This window comes from Pelobates fuscus, chromosome 1 (genome assembly GCF_036172605.1).
Source record: "Pelobates fuscus isolate aPelFus1 chromosome 1, aPelFus1.pri, whole genome shotgun sequence".
NCBI lineage: Eukaryota > Metazoa > Chordata > Amphibia > Anura > Pelobatidae > Pelobates > Pelobates fuscus.
The window spans coordinates 280,320,801-280,346,574 of record NC_086317.1 but is presented as its reverse complement, the minus strand read 5'-3'; the positions used below and the strand labels follow the sequence as shown (position 1 = coordinate 280,346,574).

The 25,774-nt window shown below is 41.5% G+C and overlaps 1 protein-coding gene across 3 annotated transcripts in view; it reads right to left on the bottom strand.

Moving 5' to 3' along the window:
• Positions 1-2,457: 2,457 nt before the first annotated feature.
• The window catches only part of P2RX1 (purinergic receptor P2X 1), an 88,906-nt gene continuing 65,589 nt past the window's right edge, over positions 2,458-25,774 (bottom strand). For 2 of the 3 annotated variants that reach the window (XM_063457431.1, XM_063457433.1), the window contains 6 exons: positions 24,692-24,819; positions 22,704-22,794; positions 17,985-18,050; positions 9,946-10,041; positions 8,322-8,445; positions 2,458-4,239 (listed from right to left, as the gene is read on the bottom strand). In XM_063457431.1, coding sequence (XP_063313501.1) covers positions 4,229-4,239; positions 8,322-8,445; positions 9,946-10,041; positions 17,985-18,050; positions 22,704-22,794; positions 24,692-24,819 — 516 coding nt within the window. In that variant the 3' untranslated portion in view covers positions 2,458-4,228. The remainder of the gene's footprint in view (positions 4,240-8,321; positions 8,446-9,945; positions 10,042-17,984; positions 18,051-22,703; positions 22,795-24,691; positions 24,820-25,774) is intronic. The other variant, XM_063457432.1, reaches the window with a different exon arrangement.

Here is a 25,774-nt window from a genome sequence, read left to right as displayed (position 1 = left end):
TTAATTTCTGTTTAACGTTAGTAGCTCGAATTATGCTACACTGTTGGCATGACATGTTAGCAAGATACAAGGCAACAATCTACCAAAGTCAAAGACAAGAAGTGACAGACAGGTGTATTACCGGACATTAGGGAGGCTGGGTTTAATGCTAACAAAGGAATAGGAAGTATTAGAATTCATAAAAAATATTCAGACCAATAGAAGTACAAAATAATAGTACCAATAATAAGCTAAGTTGACCTGTTAGGCAACACTTGAATAATACAAAAACAGGAAAAAGTAAGGTCTGCTAAACCATATAAGAAAATAGGTAGCCAGGTCTAGACACAGGAATCAGAAATAGAATACAACAGGGTCAAAAAATGTAGCCAGGTCAGTAAAAAGAAATCCGTATCAGAAACCATGAGAGGGCACTGGATCCTGGAAAACAGGATTCAGAATAATACAAGTGCGACCTGGTTAATATAATGCTGTATGCACCCTCTCGTCTTTGCAATTTGCTAATTCACTTGAACCCTGTTTGATAGCAATCTGCTGCAATCGTGACATCTTGGGCTATGAATGTAGTGGTGGGGAGAAAAAGATGGCAGCATATGCTGACAACCTTCTATTTTTTATTACCCACCCACGAATCACCCTTCCTTGTTTAATGAATGAATATGCAGAGCATTGGTGAATTTTCCGATCTGCCTACCTTTGGGAGAGCTGGAGTGGATTCTTTCCCTGGGGTGCATTCGAGCTTATGTCACCGAGGGTCCAGGAATGTAAGAAGGTAGGTAGTCAGGAAGGCGGGGCACAGTGGAGGCAATGAGGGAGCTATAATCTCATTACTTTGTTCCCTCGCGCGGCGCTTAGTGATGCCAGGGCCACAGTTATGTCATATTCCGGCTCCCTGCATCACCGCAGGGAGCTGAGAAAAGAGAGCACACAGATCAGCGCTCCCTCGACACTCGGCTAGATTATGCGCAGCCACACGCCTTGTGGGGGCCCTAAGGTGGTCAGCCGGCCAGCTCTTGGGCTAACAAGGCATCTGCCTGGCATTGGGGGTGTGTTTTTTGCCCGCCGCAGGAATGTGCTGCCCAAGGCAAATGCCTTGTTAGCCTTGCGCTCAATACATGCCTGGTGTCTGTTCCTCTGAGTTGTCTTATGTTAGGTATGATTTTTTACACTGTATTTCTAATTTGACCTTTGAAACCCCTCTTAACTGGCCCATGTTCCGTCTGGGGAGGGCGGGGGTGTCATATTTAGCATACACTGATACCTGATATATCGCTCGAGTCATTACTAGGGCTCAGACTTCATAGCATACCTACGTTCCCTAGCATTCCTTATGGGTTGAGTTATGGTATCTTGCAGCTAGGTTGACGACCTGCAATACATTGTAACCAGATGTGACCTATTATGTTTATTAAGTTTGCCAGTATTATTTTGTTTCTTCTCATTTTAATTGTATTCCTGTTACTAGGGACCTGCGCATCCCAAACTGTGCTTCCATGTTTTGTCAACTTGAGAAAAATGTCAACTTTGATTTATAAATAAAATAATGCTGCATTCAAAATGACCTGGCCTAGTATTACGGATTGATTCCCCTATGTCTGTATGTAACCAAGGGCTTTTTCTTTGTGGAAGACTAGATCCAGCTGTACTGAAGTTGGATTGAGCCAGGGAAAATGTATGTGACTGCCTTATTTTTGGAACTAAGTCCCCTTTTTGACTCTGAGACCTGAGACTGTGGCCGAATTCAGGCAGATGTGTCACTAAAGGTATGTAATCTGGCAACTCTGCAGGAGATGACCAAAAGGGATGTTAAAAATGTGTTCAAGACAACGCAGCCTATGACTCATATAAGCATTGGGTTGAATATTCAAATTATCCGCCCTTGGGACAGGATATTTAAATCTTACAATAAAATTGCGACACAATCCCCCCCAAAATCACAAGATATCTTCTTACACTTGCAAAGTATCTTCTACTGATTTGTTAAAAGGCTGGCACTTCTACAATTTGTCAGTCAGGAGGAGAATATAATTAAATCTCTTCTCTATACCCCAACATACTTTGCTTTATTCAGCATACAATACTGGGCTACAAGAAAGCACTGTCACAGACTAGTAACCAAAACAAGCAAAATCAGAACCTCCAAGTCAATAGATCACCAGAAGAGGTCACTCTCCATCTGGAAATGCATGTAAATGCTAAGTAATCTAATTCTCAAAACCAGTATGAGGGCACCTTAGACAAGGTTGGGCTCCCCAAATGTTTGCAGTATTACTGGTTCAAATCTCATATGCAGAATCTTTCCTGTAGAAATTTTCCCTAATTGTTCTTTTGCCATAAAAGGTTACACAACATAACAAAAATTGAAAATTAACGACATAATTGCGGACCAATCCCTTAGACAAATCTCTCCAAAAATAAACAAGTCAATGACCATGTATAAGGATAAAAATGACAATATTTGTAGTTTTTCATTGTTTATTCTGTGAATCAAATAAATAACATTGTGCCTCCAATGCCCCTTTACATACACATTGCGTAAAGTGGAATGAGAATGTACCCACCTCAGATTGTAATCTCAGATATGATTGGTTTGTTTTATTAATACCAGTGCCAGAGACAGTACAGTTGTCATTTTGACATATAATGCATAGTTTCACATGCTAAAACATTTATAACCTGTTTGTAAAATGTTTCTAACCCCGTTTGCTTACTTTGAGGGAGGTAGCGAGTAACTGTTATAGAAAATCTATATTGTTGGAAAAGATTGTACTGCTTCAATATTCCTTCTGTGATCAAATTCAGCGCCACATGTCTAGATGAGCCAAACACAGATAATATAGGCACTTACTGAGGTAATGAAATACATGATGGCGTAGGTTGCTGGAGATGTGATTTGGGGGCTGAAGTCCCGTTTGAGGGGCTCTGTAGTCTAAGATCTCTACAGTTAATGGTAGGGATAGGAGGATATTGGTGTTTTTTTTTCTTTACCTTCACATCAGGCAGGAGTTTTTCATAGAAGCTGCCTATAATAAAATAATATTCCATTGTATGGTCACTCTGCTGGGCACCACCTACTCTGCTAGCAGAAGGGGTGATGCCCCTAATGTAACTCTCTCAGAAAGTGTTGGGAAAAAGAACTTTGCTGCCCACCCATTGATCCCATTGACAACCTTGCTGCGCAGGATGTGCATGTTTCTACCTGGGCTTTTACTGAATTCCTGGAGAGCATAAGGAGTACGCTGTTCAGTGGTAGAGAGGACGGAACATGGCAGGGATATGTCTTGACCTATCCCCACCACTCTCTTGGTGTAGTGGTCATTGAGTTTTCCTTTAGGTTCCCATGTGTTTCTGTAACCTGATGGATTGAGTATATATAGGGCACTGAAAGGTCGGAACTTGCTGTATAGCTGCTACTTTGACACCTCTCAAGAAGGTAATCTAAGCAAATGCCAGCCATATTAAGGACAATAGTATTATTTTTACCGTTCAAAAGTTGTTGCAGACGTACAAAATGTCTCAACGTTTTGCCTTGTTATATCCGAGGAATGTTTCCCAAACTAATCCTCCTATGGCACTATAGTACTATTCACTATCCCTAGCAGGATTAAAAGCTCTGAATATTCAAACAGATTGCATCAGCACTGTAATATAATTTCATACCACAAAATATATATTAGGTGTCATATATGAACTCAACCTAGCTTGGTGGTCAGCTGTGTTCCTCTACTGTACATGTGTTTAACATTTGGATAGCTTGTATCTATGGAGAAACTAAACCACTTATTACAGTGTAACAGTTTTCAGTCATCATGAAGGCAACAAGGCACTTAGTTCATGTTCTGCCAAACTAGGTGGGAGGTTTATATTAGTTATATACGAGTGTCATGTTAAGAACTTGGTGATTGCATATCATACAGAAGTGCAATTCATGTATCATTGTTTATAAAAAAAATAAGGACAATTATCTCATTTTATGCAACTAAATTGTGTTATGATCCCTGTTATTTAAATGTTTGTATGCATTGATTTGTTCCTGCAAATGTCTGTCTTTAATCAAGTTCCAGATTGTCTTGTCCTGTTTCACATTGTATAAAATAATTCTGCTCTTCAATGGGTTTCTTTGAAACCAAACCAAACAATATGTAGAACATGGTGTTCTCCTTTCTTGGGTTGAAGGATATGTTAAGTTCTGAATAATCAGAATAAGATATTTGGCAGTAGTCTTCTGTCACTGCGATTCTGTAAAAAAAGAGAAACACATCACTGGCTGCATAAAAAATTGTGATCAATGTACTGCAAATACAAACTCATGCAACAAACAAAATATCCTACTGATTTAAAGGGCACACTTTGTTTGTTTTCCTGGCACTATAGTTCCCTATAGATCCCCCTCCTTTGCAACTCCCCCTCCCCCCCCCCCCCATTTACTTAACTGATTGCAGCATTGATATCCCTTGGCACTGGTTTAGGCTCTGCCTCTGCTCATCCCCCACCGATTTTGGCCAGTGGGGGAGACCTAATGCGCAAGCGGGGCAGTGGGACTTCCCCCATACGAAGGGATTTTGGGTGACAATGGATGTCCAGCATCAATTAGGCGACCAAAAGTCAAATAACGACCTAAAAGTCCCTCTAGTGGCTGTCTGGTAGACAGCCATTAGAGGTGGAGTTAACCCTCACAGATAATTATTGCAGTTTAATAAAAACTGCAATAAATACCTTTGCAGGGTTAAGGTACCTTCGGAAACTGCACCCAGATCAGGACTCTTCAATTAACTTTGGCAAACTTTGCTTCATCCAAAGGAGATACTGCATATTTTGTATCAATCCCAGAATTGTTTGTGGTCAGCTCCAGCAAGTATCATGTCTTCTGTAACTGCACACTTTTGTACTTGGACCACCCGATTCCTAAAACCATACAACTAGGAATTGGAAAATCTCCAGGAAAGAAAGAAAGAAAATACAATTTTCAGATATATCTATCATTTAATAAATAATCTAAAAATAAGAGATACGTTTAATTGTATACTGCTGTATTCTTTGTTTTCCTTCAGCATAATATTTTCAAGTGACTAAATTATACTAATTATTTATAGTTTATTTCAGTGACTTGGTTTACTTTGTATATTTAAATATTTTATAGTTCTACAGTTTTTATATTTGTAAATGCTCAAGATGTCTCTTTTTTCCCTTAATGGGATCGTAAAGATAAGGACAGAAAATTTCTTCCCACAAGATGAAATAACATTTGGGCAGTGTAGAGCCTTTCTCGTGTGATTCAATAATTAAACCAACGGTTTTTAAACAGTAAACAGACTTTTGGTAGATCCTTCAGGTGGATGAAAACTAGGCAACTGGAAGAGGGTATTTTGGGTCATTAGGTTTGCTGATTATATCGGTGACCTTTGTCATTTTGTCGGGAGATCAACATACTAAGGTACTGAATTTTATCTAAGTCAGCAGTCATAGTGAATTTGTCAGAGCAACAATATAAAAACGTTAACAGCAGATTACAGTGTGCCTCTACACAATACCAATATATCAGATATAGCGCCACCAACGGGTGATATGTTTCTGGAACAACACATCATTAAAAATCAATCAATAATATGATGGCATATGTGGGTGCATCATAATAGCACATCACCATTCCCCCGAATTTGAATTAAATATCATCCTAAAATAATAAATAATTATTTAAAGTCATTAAAAAGTCAAGAGTATCATTAGAATAGTCAAAGTATCACTGCAATTTCTCTGTTGTGCTTATTAATTTCTATTTTTAATAAATATGATATAAATGTATGAAGGTAAAAAACAGGAGCACTCACTTGGAGACCCTGAAGGGTCGAAACGTTGATGTTGATTTGTGTTTAGACGGTTAATACACATTTGAAAAATCCAAGTGAGTGCTCCTGTTTTTTACCTTCATATCTACTGGCCTGGAGGCACCCTGGTAATATCTTTATACATCATATATACTTTTTTTGGGTTGAGTGCCAGAGTCTGGTCTGTTTTATATATATATGTATATATATATATATTCATATAGTTGAACTATTGCAGCATGATGTGCGCACCTTTAATTATTTATATATAATATCCATACTACTTCTTTATTTTAGACTTCTTTATTTTATTTATTTACTAGCACGTTTTTGGTAGCACTAATGGATTTTATTTAATTTAATTCAATGTATTCTTAAGCTATTAGGACAGGCAGGGATTGTGGTCACAGTAGGCACTAGCGGCTTCCTTACAGTGCCGAGGTACTTAGGGACAGTTCTCTCCACACAGTATTCCTGTTAAGGTTTAATTTTGGGACCTTTTTGTGTCCCCCTGTAGAGGCTTCTCCCTTCTCTGCACCTCTGTCCACTGACTGCAAGCCTTTCCTACTACTTTAGATCCCTTTACAAGGGTTTTGGTTAAGGGGAGTTTTTTACCTTCAGTTAGGACATTGCCAGGTAGCCTTCCCAATTGAAGGGGGCACCTGAGAGATTATTTGTTCTTTATCTGCTGGCATACTCATATGCCCTGATTACCTGTCCTATCCCCTTTTGTTTCCCTTTAGGATTATTAAAAGGTAGGGACTCCCCATCTTTCACCTTGTATTACTCTCTACCTTAGAGACTTTCTCCAGTCCCATCTTTCTTTTTTTTCTACGTTACATTTGAGGGTTATTCCCTTCTGGGAGAGTAATTATAGGGCATTTTTGGCACTGATCCACCGGTCAACATTATGACCCCTGCATGAGTGCCACCACTAATCTACTAATATCCATACTATATATCCAAATTAGATTTTTTTTTCACATACTTTTTTTAAGACTGTTCTCTACATGTTACATATTACTATAATTACTTTGCTGTTTAAATAACAATACATAATATATTTGTATATATGGTAACTGTTTTGTGTGAATGTTCCTTGTTTTTTCTTTGTTTTGGGATGTCAATTCTGTTTTAATCTACATGTATACCAATTGAAACATTGTTGATGAGATTTGTTGCTTGAGAAAGGCTCTATACTGTAAAATATAAAATGTCACAATTATAACCTTGTGGGAATACATTTCTGTGGATCCCACAACCTGTGTACCAAGTCTTCTGCATTCTTTGTGTTTGCGATGTTTAACTTATTCCACCTAGCAGGACCAAAAAGTGAACATATACCTGCTGCTCTTTTAGTTAATCAATAAATGAGAAAGGCATAGAATAGAAATATTTGTCTTGAGTCTATCCGAGCATTGCAGGAATGTTGCAGTAACTACTTGGGAATGTTGTCTATTTGCCAGAGTAGTGCAAGTTGAAAATTCACTTCCCCGACTAGTTGTAATGGATCACTCAGGACTTCCACATGTTCTACAGTTCAATGAAATACAGGTTACTTATATATTGTATTATTTCTATAGATCCCTTTAAAAAAAATTAAACACAGATACTAAAAATACTAAATTCCAATTAACACAATATTAATAAAAAATAAAAAATTGTAGTGTAGCGCTTAAAATTCAGTAAAACATATGAAAATATGTGCAAAATATTCCTTACTAGGTGTCAAATCAACCGTGAAACCATAAGACCAACTTTAAGGCCTCTAAATATACTCTTCAAGTGCTCGTGCAACAAGAAATATAAATGTGTGCTTTTACAAAATCCTTAATGAATACATACAAAATGTACATAAAATTATTTTCCCACTTTTAAAGTACTTAGTGTATTCTACAAATATCATTTATGCACACTGTCAAAACACCACAATTTCAAAGAAACCAGCAGTGATTAAAGGGCATTAAATACATAAAATTTTGTGCCAATATAATTTAAGCGCTACACTACAATTTTATTGTTTTTTATTTTAATGTGTTTTGAGGTTCACAGAAGGTAGTGGTAGCAGCTGAAACAGATTAATACACTATTGTCATTGCTTTTCAATACGCGCCTTTTATACCTACCTTTTTTAGAGGCAATATTAGAGATGTTGTACCAAAAATGTATCAAAAATGTACCATAAAAGATTATGCCATTGGCATTAGTCGTGTATGCTGGGAATTTATTAAAAAGTGAGGCGTGGGACTGTAACTTGTTTTTTTTACATTTAATGAAAGCCTATGCAAGCAGTTCTGCTGCCAATAGGTTTAGATAAACTTTAATGCCCTTTCATTTTAACCCATCATGTATACAGGCATACTTCAATATTTCTTGTCTGTGTTGCACACAATTATTGTGTACTCATTCAAATAATTATTTCTCTGGAATTATATCTCTGCTCTCTGTGTAATTAGAGCATTGCACATGTAATTAATGTTTTCTGAATGTTCATACCTTTATCTGTTGACCAGCATGTGTCATATATTTTCAAAGAACCACTATTATTTTGTATATCTTGAGTATTGTCTTCTGGACTGCTGTTATTCTGAGGCAATGTTTCATCTATATTAATTGTCTTCTGAAACCAAAAGAGAGAATAACTAAAAATCAAATATAGTTTGCTGAATATTTTCTTCAGGCAAATTAAATTGTTCTTTTCTGCCAATGATGTACCACGGTTTATTCACAAACAGGGTACTAAGCTAACCTTCTCTCTTGAAAGGATTGCATATACATGAGAAATAAATAAATATTCTGCTATTAAGGGACCTGGGTGTTCTCTCATGTCATGGTCTGTTAATATTTATAATTCCCGTTGAGATTACTGTGGATTTTAATTTTGTGAGTATACTCACTTCAAATAGTGAGATCAGACACAAAGAGAATTAGCTGTGACAGGCTGCGTGTGATCTGATAGTCAATACGATTTGTAAATCAACAGTAACTTAAATTTTTATTTAAAGAATGCAAAATTGCTCCAATCTCTGATAAAAAAAAAAATATTCACTATAATACCTGTTATAGATGTACTGACTGGATATAAAAGTCATATGATGAACCCAGAAATATGAGGTACTTTCAAAATCAGGACAAATATACTTAGCTTCACACACTGCAAATATATTACATATACAAAACTATATAAAAAAATAACTTTCTTTAAGTTTTTCAATGTGTTTTGTGTAATTTAAGCACATATTAATAATTAAAACTCCTGTCTGTCCTTCAAAAAAAAAACAAAAAAAAAACTCCTTTCTTTCTTCTTCTCTTTACCCCTGTATGTTTTGACTAAATCACAGCCCTGGCATCTACAGGACAAGAAGCAGGAGAAATACGGATACAGGGATCTTTAGACGTAACCATTAGGAAATATGACTTGGGAGGTACACATGTGTCCGCTTACCCCGGCAGAATTCCTATAGCTAACTAAGTATCTATGTTCCGGTCTGGACACACTATTTAATAATACATATTCATATTTGACAGGCCACGAAAAGTTATATTATTATTCTTATTATAAGTTATAGGGAGTGTGTCTTGGCCTTATCAACCTGCATTACTGCCGTACACGACAAATATATAGAAAGCACCTTGGTAAATGACAGAGGCATATGGGCACTGCAGAAATTGTACTTATGTGCGGAGATTACGAATCAGTCCTGCTGTAAATATTGTATTACAGATGATCGGAGTTGTGATGCCTGACGCCAATGTTTATATTGTTTGTTTACAACATAACTGTGAAAAGTGCATATACGCAATGCCTGTCCTAAGTACTCTGTTGTATAATGTTACATGCTACAGGATATATCTATATGGGCTTTGATGGTTTGGGATTTTGCAATGCACAACTAAAAATAAAGAATTATAAAAAATAAAAAAAAAATCTAACAAAAAACGTATACATGTGTGGGTGCACCTAACATAAAACTGGAAAATAACACAAGAACATTCTAAGTTTTGTTTAAATTAGCCGGTTAAATTAGTCACTAAGATTGTAACTAAGGAGGATCTGTTTTTAAAATAACTGATATTTCATCACATGCCATTTCTACTGAAACAGAATGGTCCTTCTTACCTTTTGATAATTTTTTGCATGTTTGAATTTCTTTTCTTTATAATAGTTTCTTTTTGGGAGAACATGTAACAACATCAAATCACATACCACGGTAGCCTAAGTATATGAAAAAAAAAAGAACAATTTATTATTTTTTTTTACAATCTTTATTTTGAGTTTTTCAAACAATAAGTCAGGGGTATCATCTTAGTAAACAGTACATTGTAGCGTAGAACAAGTTTCCAAAATAAAGGTTTCTCAAACTATAGTTCGAGGACATTTGCTAAGTAATCATTAAGGGTAACAGAGTAAAATCACGGACTTTTACATACTGAGCAAATTGCAATGCGAAGATATACTTAACGCCAGACGCGCCTCACCACCCAATGGTCCCGGCAATTGCCGCTAGTAAAACCACTGAGTGGCGAAACGCCTAAGCGCATCTTTTTGACGATCTTTAGTTTAGTATTATTTTGTAAACTAAAGAGGAAAAGTAGGGTAGGGTATACTCAAAGTATTCGCTGTCCCTCCAGCAATCAACCAGACACCCCTCGCCAGGGCTTGCCCCGTGGAGCGGATACAATGGCATGGTATCGAACATCACCCCGGGATGAGTCAAGCCTGGGGTCTAGGGGCATGTTTAAGTCTCCAGCTACAATCAAGAGTCCCTCCCGAAATCTGTTCAGTAGTGTGAGTGTCTTCGATAGCAAGACGTGTTGATTTCGGTTGGGGCTATATATGCATGCAAACGTGTACATGTGGCTTGCTATGGTCCCTTTGAGGAAAAGGTACCTACCCTGGGGGTCCATCTGTTGTCCTGTGCATGTGAAAGGGATTGTGCTCGAGAAAATAATTGCTACCCCTGCCTACCTCTGGGTGATTGGCATAGTAACCTGTAGGGAAGCGCCCATTCTTCAGGGTGTAGAAACACCACTGAAGAGCGCTCCATCCATAGGTTTCAGAGTATTTGGGTGCACTTCTCGGGTATGTTCACTCCTCTCACGTTGTTAGACCAAAATCTCAATGGTGGGGTATCAGCCGGGAGGGCAGAGGGAGGGGAAAGGTAAGGAGTGGGGTGGGGGTGGGAAGCAGGGAGGGCTAGACGGAAGGTCAGGGGGGGTAGTGGGGAGTATCTGCAGGTAACTTTGACTCGTCTCAGGTCTGGTCGTTCAGTGGTGTTGGTTCCTTGGGACCTAAATCACCTGTATGAACCCCGAGTTTATATACAGTGTGAGTCCGTCACGCTGGGGGTCAAGGAAAGTCGGGAGTTCAGTGTGTGCGTCGATGGTGGTGTTCTGCTCCGGAAGCGCCCAGCCCACAGTCAGGTACTGTACGGAGTAATCATGCCATTGTATCTAGTTATGGTGGGGTTCGTTCGCTATGCCGTGGCCACCTCCATGGCATGGCTCCCCGTGTGTCAACCAGGGTCCTGCTGTCAATCTGCCATACCTTTTAATCCTTGCGACTCTAGGATATCTCCAGGTTCCCCCTGCCCGTCCGTCCTCCGTCCAAGTCCAGTCACATGTGTGCGTCGTCCATCTCCCTGCCATCGCCTGTGTTTCCGACTGTCTGCTCTTGGGGGTGGGGTGGGTCTTTGTGAACAACAAATGAACATACATGTAACAGAAATTGCTGCATTTTACATGGTCTCCATCTCCCCCTCTCAGCCATGTTTCCCCCCACCCCCAGAGTGTTCTCCATTAGGTGTGGAAGAAATTATGGAGGCCTGAGTTACGACTCTGCCAGTTGGGGGTCAGGCTTCGTAGAATCCTAGCATCTGGGGTGAGAGCAGCAACAAGAGCAGGAAGGTGGGCAGTCCCAGTACGTGGCAACTCCTGCAGGACATACCTCTCCCACACCCGCCCAAAGGGGGATAAGTGATAGGGGGCCTGCTGCCTGTCGGGCCCCCCGGAGGCCGAGTAGTAGCCGGAAGGGGAACAGTCTCGGGATGTGCTGGCCTGAGCGACATCCCCCACCCCCAATTTGGTCTCACTACCACCCAATGGGAGAAGTGCCCCAAGTCCAGCAGGTCTGAGTTCTACCAAACCCCCCCAGGGGCAAGAACCTGATCTTAAGTTCAACGTACATACCCCTCCAGGTGTCAGTCAGCTTTAGCGCATACTGGTCCCAGGAGCAGTGGCATTCAGCAGGGGTACGGTCCCTTTATGGCTCAGCAGTAATGCTCACAGTCCTGGTTTTCTCTCTAAGGCGGGCAGGATGTTCCTGTGCAAGCAGTGGGTGTCTATTCCTCTGGACCGTTCAGGCCGCCTCTACTGTACCCTGGTCCTGTCCCCGGTCCTTGTGAGTGGCGGCGGCCTCTCCAGGATCCAATTGGGCACGGCAACCGCTGTGAGGCCGGTGGCGTGCAAGAAGCTGGGAGCGGGCCTCTCTCATGAGTGTGTCCTTCAGGACAAATGACAGCAAACAGCAGATGACGTCTCATGGTGGCCCCTCTCTGTTGGGGGTGGTCTTAACTCTCTGTGCGCCCGCTCTATGCCGTAGTCTGTTGGAACCCTGTCGCCGAGGATGTGAGTGAATCGGCCTGTCAGGAGTTCCGGTAGTGCTTCCCCTTCAGGTAGGCCTCTGATGCGAATGTTATTCCTCTTCCCGCGGTTATCCAAGTCCTCAACTTGCCTGCGGAAGTCAAGCAGGACATTGCCTTGTCTAGTGGTGGCTGTATCGGTGGCTTGTTGGTGCTGCAGCGTTTGGGCCCTGTCGGTCTCTAGTTCTTCCTCTAGTGGTGGCTGTATCGGTGGCTTGTTGGTGCTGCAGCGTTTGGGCCCTGTCGGTCTCTAGTTCTTCCACCCTGCACTCCAGGGCCGTGAGATCTTTCCGCACCTCCATGACCTCCTTCCGGATTGCCGTTCTGATTTCGGCCAGCATCTCCACTTTGTCAGTGCGGGAAAGCATATTAGCGGATATCGCAGCTAAGTCAACCGAGATTTGTGAGAGGGTCTCCCCCCTATGCAAGCCTTGCGTGGAGCTGGCAATGCTCGCCGCGCCCGGGGATGCCGGCGCCATTTTGTTTAGTGCAAACCAATCATGTCCACCAAGCCCTCCACACCTAAAATAGCTTAATTCACACAATGAATACATTTTAACTATTAACCCTCCTAACCTTGCCTATGATTTTTACAGCTCAATTCTCCATATCTAATAAACACAGTACCTATCCTCCTAATAATGTTCTCCCTTCTATTTTTCACTTTCTCCCTCACTTCCCTCATTATTAAAATCTCTCTATCCTTTTACTTACCTGTTCCTGCTGACACCATCTTCATTGCTCCCTCTCTACTTCCCTCATCTCTGTATTCAACACATGCACTTTACTCATATTTATCCAGCCTTTCTCCACAAACCCCTCCTACATCCCCTAACTACAAGCTCTCATCCCCAAACATTAAAATCTTACTCCCACCTTCTCTTCCTTTCCATCTTACTGCTCCTGGCAGCTGGTGATGTCTCTCCAAACCCTGATCCCACCTCTACTAAGCCACCTGGCGCCAACACCAGAAACCACAACAATCTCATATCCATTCCATGTAACTCTCACTATAATTCCTCCTTTAAAGCTGCCCTCTGAAATGCTCTGTGTGCAGCACCATTAAATCAACTGCCATTCATGACCTATTTATCTCACACTCCCTAAACCTATTTGCGGAAACATGGCTCTCTCCCTCTGATACTGCTACTTCTGCCTCACTATCCTTTGGTGGTCTTCACTTTACCCACAACCCAACACAGGCTGAGAGTAAAGATGGCGGTGTATGATTTCTACTTTCACCCCACTGCTCCTTTAAAACTCTGCCCACCTCCCCTTCCCTATATTTCCCCAGCTTTGAAATTCACTCAAGCCGTCTGTTCAAACCCATGTCCGCTAACATAGCTGTCATCTATCACCCCCCTGGTTCCCCTAGTCTCTACTTCCTTTCAAGTAATATCCCTTCCCTAATTCTCAGAGATTTCAACATTCCCATTAACCCAACCCTGACCTTAGTAGCTTCCAAACTCCTTTCTATTACCTCCTCCCTTGGCTTAACACAGTGGGTTAATATTCCTACACATGTTGCTGGCAATACCCTCGATCTTATTTTTTATCTCGAAGCTCCACAACACTTCATATCCTCTCTCTGATCACAACCTCTTATCATTTGTTATTGAAAGACCTCTCACCCAAAAGCCTCACCCTAACCACCCTCAACTCAGAAGGGACCTGAATTCTCTTGACCTCCAGCAACTCTCAGCTGATCTCCATTCAAAACTCTCATTCATCCCCACTTTCTCTTGTCCCTCTCTGACTATCTCCTCATATAATGCTACCCTCACCTCTGCCCTGGACGCTGCAGCCGCGCTCCAAAGATGCACCTCAAGGAAGACGCGCCTCAAACCTTGGCACACTAAATCGACCTACTACCAGTGGTGTATCCTGGTTTTGTGCTGCCCTAGGCAGGACAAAACTCAGGCGCCCCCCCTCCCCCCGCGCCACCCCCACCCAACCTTTCCCCCCGCCCCGCATTCTAAATACACACACACACACACACTCGCTAACAGAAACACACACACACTAACAGACAAACACACTCACCAGCAGACACAAACTAGCAGACACACACTCACTGACATAAACACACACTAACAGACACACACACACACTAACAGACACACACACACACACACTAACAGACACACACACACACTAACAGACACACACACACACACACACTAACAGACATAGACACACACACACTAACAGACATAGACACACACACACTAACAGACATAGACACACACACACTAACAGACACACACACACACACACACTAACAGACACACACACACTAACAGACACAGACACACACACTAACAGACACACACACTGACACACACTAACAGACACAGACACACACTAACAGACACAGACACACACTCACCCACCCACATTAACACATTTTTTTATTTATTTTTTTTAACACGTTTTTTCAAATTTATTTGTAACACATTTATTTTAAGTTTATTTTTAACACAATTTTTTTTTATTTAACACCCCCCCCCCCAGCCTCCTTACCTTTGGGAATGCTGGGGAGGGGGGTGTCTCTTCCTCCCTGGTGGTCCAGTGGCTGCTGGGCGATCGGGCGGCACTGCCTGGCGGGCGGCCGGCGAGGGAGCACTTCCCCTGAGCTGTCTGCTCAGCTCCCTCGCCAGCCACAGAGTGAGGCTGGGAGCCGGAATATGACGTCATATTCCGGCTCCGCCTCCCAGCCTCACTCTGCGGCTGGCGAGGGAGCTGAGCAGACAGCTCAGGGGAAGTGCTCCCTCGCCGGCCGCCCGCCAGGCAGTGCCGCCCGATCGCCCAGCAGCCCGCCGGCATGTCTGTTAGCCGCAAGGCTAACAAGACATTTGCCTTGGGCATTTGGGGGCGGCTTTTTTTGCCGCCCCCTGGAAAATGCCGCCCAAGGCAAATGCCTTGTTTGCCTCGCGGCTAATACGCCCCTGCCTACTACCTGCAGAGATGCTCCCGTTCAGCTGGACGCTGCTGGAGGAAGGCCCGCACCTTGTCAGACTTCCTCAATTATAAATTTATTTTGTGTTCATATAGCACAGCCCTCACCCTTGGTAAACAATCCTACTTTTCCTCTAGTTAGTTCATGCTCATGCAATCCCAGGCATCTCTTTAATAACTTCAACTCTCTCCTTCGCCCACCTCAAGCCACCCTTCAAACTGACCTTTCAGCAGATAGCAAGATTGAACAGTTAAGGAAATAATTCCTACTCCCTTTCGCAACCACACATCGACCGTACCTTCCCTACCTTACAGGCCTTCTCCCCAGCTACAGAAAATGAGGTGGCTTTGCTTCTCCTCTAATCTCGTCCCACCACTTGTCTGCTTGATCCAGTACCTTCCCACCTTATCAGATCTCTCTCCCCTTGTCTTGTACAATACTTAACACACATCCTAAACTGCTCTCTTTTATCCGGTGTTGTCCCTGCTCCCCTAAAGCATACTACTGTCGTACCCATCCTAAAAACAATCATCCCTAGACCCGTCTTCCCCTTCCAACTATTGTCCCATATCCCTGCTTTCTTTTCCCACAAAACTTCTAGAAAGACTTATCTTTACTAATATGACGCACTTCCTAAATTCCAACTCCCTCCTCGATACTCTTTAATCTGGCTTTCGCCCCCTCCACTCTACTGAGACTGCTCTTATTAAAGTTACAAATGACCTAATCGCAGCTAAATCCAAAGGCCACTACTCCATACTAATTCTTCTTGACCTCTCTGCTGCCTTTGACACTGTTGATCATGTCTTCCTTCTCCCATGGTGGACAGTTGCTTAAATCTGTCGATTCCACCTTAAAAATATCGCCCGCATCCGCCCCTTTCTCAAGCAAGATGATGCCAAAGAGCTTGTTCATGCTCTGGTAATCTCTCGCATGGATTACTGTAATTCTCTCATAGTTGGTCTCCCCAAAAGCCGAACTGCCCTGCTACAATCGGTAATGAATGCTGCCGCCAGGCTGATCTTTCTCACCTGTCGTTCCTCCCATAACTCGCCCCTCTGTCGATCCTTACACTGGCTTCCTGTATCATATAGGTGTCAATTCAAAATACTAACCCTTACCTATAAAGCTCTAACCAACTCTAGCCCTCTCACATTTCTTCCCTGATTCATAGATATGCCCCTTCTTGGTCTCTCTGCTCTGCCGGTGACCTTCTCCTGTCCGCTGCTCGTACACCCTTACTGCTAACTCGCACTTGCAGGACTTCTCGCAGGCGGCTCCCTTCTTTTGGAACAGCCTGCCTACTCTCCCCTAGTCTTCATTTGTTTAAGAAGTCCCTCAAAACACATCTGTTTAGAAATGCTTATGGACTCCCAGAGTAATTTATCTATACTTACCCAAGTCTGTCTCTTGCTCTCCTAAAGAGCCATGCTCCACTCTCTCCTCCAGTTATGCTACTTTTTCACCTTGTTTAGTGGCTGTCACCCTTTGCTGCCCTGTTGTGTATTAGTACCCCACCTCATCTAGACTGTAAGCTCGTTTGAGCAGGGCCCTCATCTACCTATTGCTCCTGTGTCACTGTGTAATCGTCTCATGTATTGTAAATGTTCCCCCCTTTTATAATATTGTAAAGCGCTGCAGAATAATTTGGCGCTATATAAATACTAATAATAATAATAAAAATCTTGCTACTGTCATTTAGCATATGAAGACTATACTGTGCAGTTACATCCAGCGTAGTAGAGAGCTGCAGAGTTTGCTGGAGGATGTGCTATAAATTACAGAACCCATAAAAGAGAAGAATCATAAAAGTCTAACAAAATATTTATACCCCTCTCCGTTAGGTAAGCAATATAACCATGGCTATATTTTTAAATGGCCAAGACAGAGATGTAAATAGTAATAGGGTGTACTGCCTAGGCTCTCGCAATACAGCTGCTTTACAAAGGTATGTGTTAGTAAGAGTGCTGCTAGTTTGAGAAAGCTTTGAGTCAAAAGGAAAATTTGATGACTCCTTTTACCAATTTGGTCACTACCAAACTCCAACGCTTAACACCTGGAGAATCCAACTCTTGAGCCCAGATGCCTGTTTCCCTACAAGTTTCAGCAAAAGGAGCTAATCTCCACAATGTGAAAATTGCATTAAGCATGACGGCAGCCCATTTTTAACATCAGTGTATGGAGTGATTTGCTTTATCAGGAACAAAATTTCAAGGTAAGCTGAAAGGTGAAAAAGAAATACTTCCTCCAACAAAGTTTATTTCTAACTCCTGCCAGCTCTGCTTGGACTAATAGGGTCAACTTCCAAAGAGCACAGTGCCAGAGGGATGCCCAGTAGTCCTTATGAGCGCAACAACAGGGGATACAGTTGGGAGGAAGAGCACACAGTGTCTGATTTACTGGGCATCTTTGAGGCATTGTATACGGATGCTGTAGTTACAAGTTGGCAATAACAGTTAATTTTTTTTGTACTATTACTAAAAGTTAGTTTGTTTACATAAATCATCAGTATGTTCTAACTACACTAATAATAGCAAGATTAATATTATCTCTACTTACTACTCCGAAAATACCAATTCCTGAGCCAATTGTTGTCATTGTTGGAATGATGTCGAACTTGCCTCCCTATAAAAAATAATAAACAAGAATGTATATGTAATAAATCTTCTAATCATTGAATGCCCAATTTTTTTTTTAAAATTCACTTTTTATCCTATTCTACATTAGTGTGCTAAGAAAAAATAACACATATTTTTTTATTTAAATCAGGGACAGAAGTGAGAGTTATTTACTAAACTGAGAGTAAAAAGTGAATCCAAACTTTTCTTCAAACTTAATGCAATACATAATTCAGTTGGATTAATGTGATTAGGTGTGTTGCTGTTTATGGCTATATGGAGTATGTTACAGGGTGTGCGGCTGGGTGAACTTGACAAGGTGACGGTAAGTAACAGGTTGGGAGTATTTGACAGGGTTCTTGACAAGCTAAAGGAAAACTATGGGGTCAGGAACACAAACACATTTTGCTGACTCTGTAGTGTTAAAACCACCATCCAGCCCTCCTCACCCTATTGCCTCCCTAAATATAGAAAAATCTTACTTGTATTCACATTTGCTGCTGCTGGCTCTGCCCCTGATCTGCTTGCTTGGCTGACATCATCAGAAGTGATTCCCTGCACAAATCACAATGCTTTCCCATAGGATTGGCTGAGACTGTCAAGGAGGGAGATCCAGTCTCAGCCAATCCTATGGGAAAGAGACACAGCCCTGATATGGGCATCCCCCCTGGATTTTTCAGTTTGTGCCGGTATTTTTCTTTAAAGAGTGCTAATACGCTGCAATACCGGCAAGTAGGTGGCGCTGTGTGTGGAGAGAGGCAGGGATAGAAAGCTACATTTTATCCCTTCTTCTCTCTCCTGACTGAAAACGCAGGGGAGCAGCACATGCAGGCAGCAACTCCCAGACTGCAGAGACAGCCTACAGATCAGGTAAGTGAGGGATGGGGGGGGGGGGCAGCCTACAGATCAGGTAAGTGTGGAGGGATGGGGGGGCAGCCCATAATCAGGGAAGTGAAGCAGGAAGGGTCAGCAATGAGCAGGAAGGTAAAGTTGGAGAAGGAGCAGAAAAGAGAAGGAACAGAAATGAGCAGGAAGGGACATTAAGGAGCAGAAAGTGTCAGCAATGAGCTGGAAGGGGCAGAAGGAGCACAAACGTAAAGTAGGAGAAGGAGCAGAAAGGAACAGATATTAGAAAGAAGGGTCTGAAAGAAGAAGAAAGGTTCTGCAAGGAGCAGGAAGAGTCTGCAAGGAGCAGAGAGATTTAGCAAGAAACAGGAAGAGGCTGTAAGGAGCAGGACGGGGTTGTAAGGAGCAGGAAGGGGCAGCAAGGAGCAGGAAGGGTCTGCAAGGAGATGGAAGGGGCTTCTAGGAGCAAAAGGAGTCAGGAAGGTACAGAAGGAGCACAAAGGTAGGTAAAGGAGCAGAAAGAATCAGAAGGAGCACAAAAGTAAAGTAGGAGAAGGAGCAGAAAGGGGCAGCAAGGAGCTGGAAAGGGCAGCAAAGAGCAGAAAGGGGCAGCAAGGCACTGGAAGGGGCAAAATGAGCACAAAGGTAAAGTAGGAGAAGGAGCAGAAATGAGCAGGAAGGGTCAGCAAGGAGCAGGAAGGGTCTGCAAGGAGCAGTAATGGTCTGCAAAGGAAGGATGGGTCTGCAAGGGGCAGGAAGGGACAAAAGGAGCACAAAGGTAAAGGAGAAGAAAGAATCAGAAGGAGCACAAAGGTAAAGTAGAAGAAGAAGCAGAAAGGGTCAGCCAGGAGGTGGAAAGGGCTGCATGTAGTAGAAAGGGGCAGGAAGGTGCTGGAAGGGGCCAAAGGAGCGCAAAGTTAAAGAAGGAGAAGGAGCAGAAAGAAATAGAAATGAACAGGGAGAGGCAGCAAGGATCAGGAAGGGGCAGCAAGAAGCAGGAAGGGTCTGCAAGGAGCCGGAAGGGTCTGCAAGCAGCAGAAATGGTCTGCAAGGAGAAGAAAGGGTCAGGAAGGGACAGAAGGAGCACAAAGGTAAAGGAGCAGAAAGAATCAGAAGGAGCACAAAGGTAAAGTAGAAGAAGGAGAAGAAAGGGCCAGCAATGAGTAGAAAGGAGCTAGAAGGGGCAGAAGGCGCACAAAGGTAAAGTAGGAGAATGAGCAGAAAGGAATAGAAACGAACAGGAGGGGGCAGCAAGAATCAGGAATGGTCTGCAAGCAGCCAGAAGGGTGTGCAAGCAGCAGGAGGGGTCTGCAAGGAGAAGAAAGGGGCAGGAAGAGACAGAAGAAGCACACAGGTAAAGGAGAAGAAAGAATCAGAAGGAGCACAAAGGTAAAGTAGAAGAAGGAGCAGAAAAGGACCTGCAAGGAGTAGAAATGAGCTGGAAGGGGCAGAAGGAGTACAAAGGTAAAGTAGGAAAAGGAGCAGAAAGGTACAGATGAACAGGAAGGTAAAGGGGCAGAAAGAAATCATAAGGAACACAAAGATAAAGTAGGAGAAGGAGCAGAAAGAAATAGCAAGGAGCAGAAAGGGCAGCAAGGTGAAGGAAGGTAAAGTAGGAGAAGGAACAGAAATTAGCATGAAGGGACTGCAAGGAGCAGAAAGGGGCAGCAATGAGCTGGAAGGGGCAGAAGGAGCACAAAGGTAAAGTAGGAGAAGGAGCAGAATGGGTCTCCAAGGAGCACAAAGGGATCAGAAAGAGAAAAGAGCAGAAGGGCGCAAAAGAAGCAGAAAGTAGCAGAAAGGTAAAGGAGCAAAAGAAGCAAGGAGGAGAGAAGACAGTGTCTGAAGAATAAGAATACTGTGTCAAATGAAGAAGAAGAAAAGGAGATTTGAGCAAGAAGGATATGTGAATTTATCCCTCCACTTTATTCTAGACACCACATCAAAAGGCTTTGGAACCTGGGCCTGGCAGGGAAACTTTGGACCTTCTCATCTTCCCAGGTAAAAAAAAATCTCAGTGTTAATGTGTCTTTTCTTTACTGAGTGTCAGAAAACACAGAGTGCCGTTGGGTACGGGTGTCGCTGATTGGCTAGAGCGGTCAGCTGGCACTCTAAGCCAATCAGTAGCTCCCCATTCACAAAAAGGTAAACATTTTTATGAACCGGGAACTAGCGATTGACTTAGAGTGTCAGCTGACTCTAGCCAATCAGTGGCACCCATGCCTGACGTCAATCTGCACTTCCTGAAACTCTGTTTCAGAAGCCGAATACCACTGAGCGACCTGGAGATTAAGGAAATCTTTGAGGTTAAACCACTTGAGAGAGGTTTAACCCCTTAAAGAAAAGAGAGCACCCAGGGGCCTCCTGGCATCATAGCATTTTCATTTAGATGAAAATGTTATGGTGAACAGAATTTTCCTTTAATTTGATTAGAGGAACACTATAGTGTCAGGAATACATACATATATTCCTGACACCATAGTTGTGAAAACGCTGTTCACCCTGGCTTTATGTGATAATGACTATGCCCCTCCCCTTCATGAACCTGTCAAAAAGCAGCCAAACATGGATGTCATTATAATTATGCCCCCCCCTGGAAAAATTCCTGCGGATGCCCATAAGCCCTGACTAATCAGCATCTCCTCATAGAGATGTATTGAATCAATGCATCTCTATGAGGAAAGTTCAGTGTCTCCGTGCAGAGGGACGAGATACTGAATGTCAGTCACACTGTGCAGCAATGACCCAGGAAGCACTTCTAGCAGCCATCTGAGGAGTGACCAGTGGAGCTATATCTACGCTGTAAACACTGCATTTTCTCTGAAAAGACAGTGTTTACTGCAAAAAAGTCTGAAGAGAATGATTATACTCACCAGAACAAATACAATAAGCTGCAGTTGTTAAGATGACTGTAGTGTCCCTTTAATGTAACAAAATGGGGGCTGATGAGAGAGACAGGGTGGGTTCACTTTACAGCCATACATGCTGTTAAAAAGTTAGTTGGGTGAGTGACTGTAAGCAGAATACTCAGGAGTTGCAGAGAATGCACCACATGGACCCAGGGCTGTCTTAACGAATAGGCACGCTGGGCAGTTGTCTGAGCATAAGGGCCCCATGGGCTTACCAACCACCTTAATTAAAATGTTTATATGGACTAATCACCTCAGTATCAGCTGTTATCTGTACATGCGACCTTGTTGTTGCACATACATTTCTTGACCTTGATGAAAACAACGTACATGTATTGATTGTAATAACTTCAAGGCTCATGTTATGTTGTCCAAACGTTTATGTGGATTAATCTATGCTGTACAGCATGTTTTTGATGTTTAAACATTGATTTTGTTGTAGGTACCAATAAATATAAGCTTTTATTTCAATGATAATTTACATTTTCATTACTGTGAGCGGTTGTGTTGGTAGGGTCCCAGTGCACTGTTTTGCCCGGGGCCTATAATGCTGTTAAGACAACCCTGCATTCACCCCTCTTTGCTCACCATTGACAAGCTAGCAAGTCTGTGTATAAATATGTACATTTATAAAAAAATATCTTTAATTTATTGGTTTAATTTTTGAATAAAAATCATGAGGTGTTAAGTATAAAGTATTATGTGGTGTCCCCAGGCTTCCTCCTCTTCTGACATATTCAGAAATAGTGAAAGAGGGATGAAGTCCTAAATGGTATCTCCGCACAAAGCAGGGGGACTGAAGATAACTCAGCACTTGACTTGAACCTGACGACTGAAGTAGAAACCATGTGGTGTAAAAGCATTTAAATGTGGTTTCTGAGATTATTTTATAGTATAAAAATTACCTCTCCATTAACCAAGACGTCAAACCGAATGCCAAATACTTTAAATAATGTTCTTTTGTTTTTTCCATCTTCCTTGAAATATCTTGCATGCCTTTCATCAATAAAATATATATGATAAATAATTTACAACATGTTCCAGAGAACCAGAGACTACATGATGTAATTCTAATATAATCAAATGCTGTGCAATTTTACATATAAGTGGCTGAATGAAATGAAAGATTAAACAAAAAAAACTAGGTGGTTATTCTGCATCAAATCTGGGGTATGGTTAAAAAAAATGATGATGTCATATTAAACTTTCATAAAACCTTGTGTTCAAGATTATGTTATTGATAAAAACTTCAGCTATAACTACCCATTAACCCATTAAATTAGTAAAGTCTCTGTTGAAACACTACCTGGACTCTTTAGGTACCATATCCACTACAGCACACTAAGCAAGTGTAAGTGTCAAACAGAGAAAAGGAAAGTAAAACAAGCATTAGTTAGATTAAAAACAAAAGAAGGTAGGTATGTAGAACAGAGGGTTGTAGTCAATGTAGTATATTCGAAGCTTGGGCTTGTCACCAGTGGGGTACCTCAGGGATCTGTACTTGGACCCATTCTCTTTAATATTTTTATTAGTGATATTGCAGAAGGTCTTGATGGTAAGGTATGTCTTTTTGCTGATGATACTAAGATATGTAACAGGGTTGATGTTCCAGGAGGGATAAGCCAATGGGAAATTATTTAGGTAAACTAGAAAAATGGTCAGAGTTGTGGCAACTGACATTTAATGTGGATAAGTGCAAGATAATCCATCTTGGCCGTAAAAACCCAAGGGCAGAGTACAGAATATTTGATAGAGTCCTAACCTCAACATCTGAGGAAAGGGATTTATTTCAGATGACTTAAAGGTAGGCAGACAATGTAATAGAGCAGCTGGAAATGCTAGCAGAATGCTTGGTTGTATAGGGAGAGGTATTAGCAGTAGAAAGAGGGAAGTGCTCATGCCATTGTACAGAACACTGGTGAGACCTCACTTGGAGTATTATCCGCAGTACTGGAGACCGTATCTTCAGAAGGATATTGATACTTTAGAGAGAGTTCAGAGAAGGGCTACTAAACTGGTTCATGGATTGCAGGATAAAACTTACCAGGAAAGGTTAAAGGATCTTAACATGTATAGCTTAGAGGAAAGACGAGACAGGGGGGATATGATAGAAACATTTAAATACATAAAGGGAATCAACACAGTAAAGGAGACCATATTTAAAAGAAGAAAAACTACCACAACAAGAGGACATAGTCTTAAATTAGAGGGGCAAAGGTTTAAAAATAATATCAGGAAGTATTACTTTACTGAGAGGGTAGTGGGTGCATGGAATAGCCTTCCAGCTGAAGTGGTAGAGGTTAACACAGTAAAGGAATTTAAGCATGCGTGGGATAGGCATAAGGCTATCCTAACTATAAGATAAGGTATTTAGAAAATTGGGCAGACTAGATGGGCCGAATGGTACTTATCTGCCGTCACATTATATGTTTCTATGTTTCTATGTTTCAGTTCCTAAACAATTTGACACCATACTGGTGGATGGTTCTAGGACACTCCTGACACCATAACCAATAAAACACACTGTAGTGGTTGTGGTACCAAGAGTGTCCCTTTAATACATCAAGTAATACAGCGGTCATGACTAGTAAAACAAATGTGGCAAATTTTGAACAATTCCAGGAAAGCTCTCTGGTAGGGGTGAATCAGACAGATACGCAAGTGAAATTTGTAAATCAGACAGATTTCTTATTAATGATAACTCAAACATGGAGTTTTTTGTAGAACATTCTAGTAAAAATAAATGTGTTTATTTTTTTTCATCAGCAGTATAAGACACAATTACTTTAAAAATAGCTGGCATAATATTGCTTAAGTAATATTACTATTCCTATCACTGCAGTGTTCTTTTAAATAAGGAAATAAACCAAAATACATTCTTCAGCTGCTATACCTGAAATTAAAGCCCCGTGAAGCAGGGTTTTCATCATGACGTCCGTGAAAATGATATGAAGGCTTGCAGAACCTCGCAGGCCAGTCTAGGTCACAATGCCAGTCTATGACAATGACAACTGTTCCACCCTGAGGGGGAAAATAGGTTACTTCATTAAAACATTAAGAACAAAGCAAAAATTATAAAGATCATTTACATACTACAATAATTTTTATCATCAGGGCTTCAAATATCAAGTCCTATGCTACTAACCAGGCCTTAACAGTTACTGGCAAGCCTGGAAAATCCATGCGATATCCACCAATGGCTAGAGGACATTTTGTGCCCTGAATCAATATTACATTTTAGGTGCATTATGCATATATTAAGACAGGAGATGTGCAATAGCAACTTATTCCACAATTAAGTGTTTCAAATATACACTGACCAGCCACAATATTAAAACCACTGACAGGTGAAGTAAATAACATTGATTATATATCATTAGAATGGCACCTGTCAAGGGGTGGGATATATTAGACAGCAAGTGAACAGTCAGTTCTTGAATTTCATGCATTGGATGCAGGAAAAATAGGCAAGAGAAAAGATCTGAGTGACTTTGACAAGGGCCAAATAGTGATGGCTTAACGACTGGGTCAGAGCATCTTCAAAACGGCAAGTCTTGTGGGGTGTTCCCAGTAAGCAGTGGTTAGAATCTACCAAAAGTGGAGCAAGGAAGGACAACTTGGTTGCCTGAAGATTGAAGGACCAGAAGATATTAAAAGCAAGCATTTTAAAATAGAGACTCCTATGGATATATATCAACTGAAGAAGCCCTTGGATAAGGTCTTTTTTGGCATTAGCCATTGGATTACTTGGATTTTATATTTTTCGTTTTATCATTCTCTTACTTTAAAATACTTGTTTTATTTCATCGTTATGTTTACCAGTAAACAATGATTACAACCCAAAAGGTATAAAATTCTAGAATACTCAAGCAACAGTTTAATGTGCTTACTGACCATTTGGAATCACATTAATGTATCTATGCTTACATTTATCTTTAAAACATTTTTAAAAAAAATTAATTCTTTATTTTTTCGT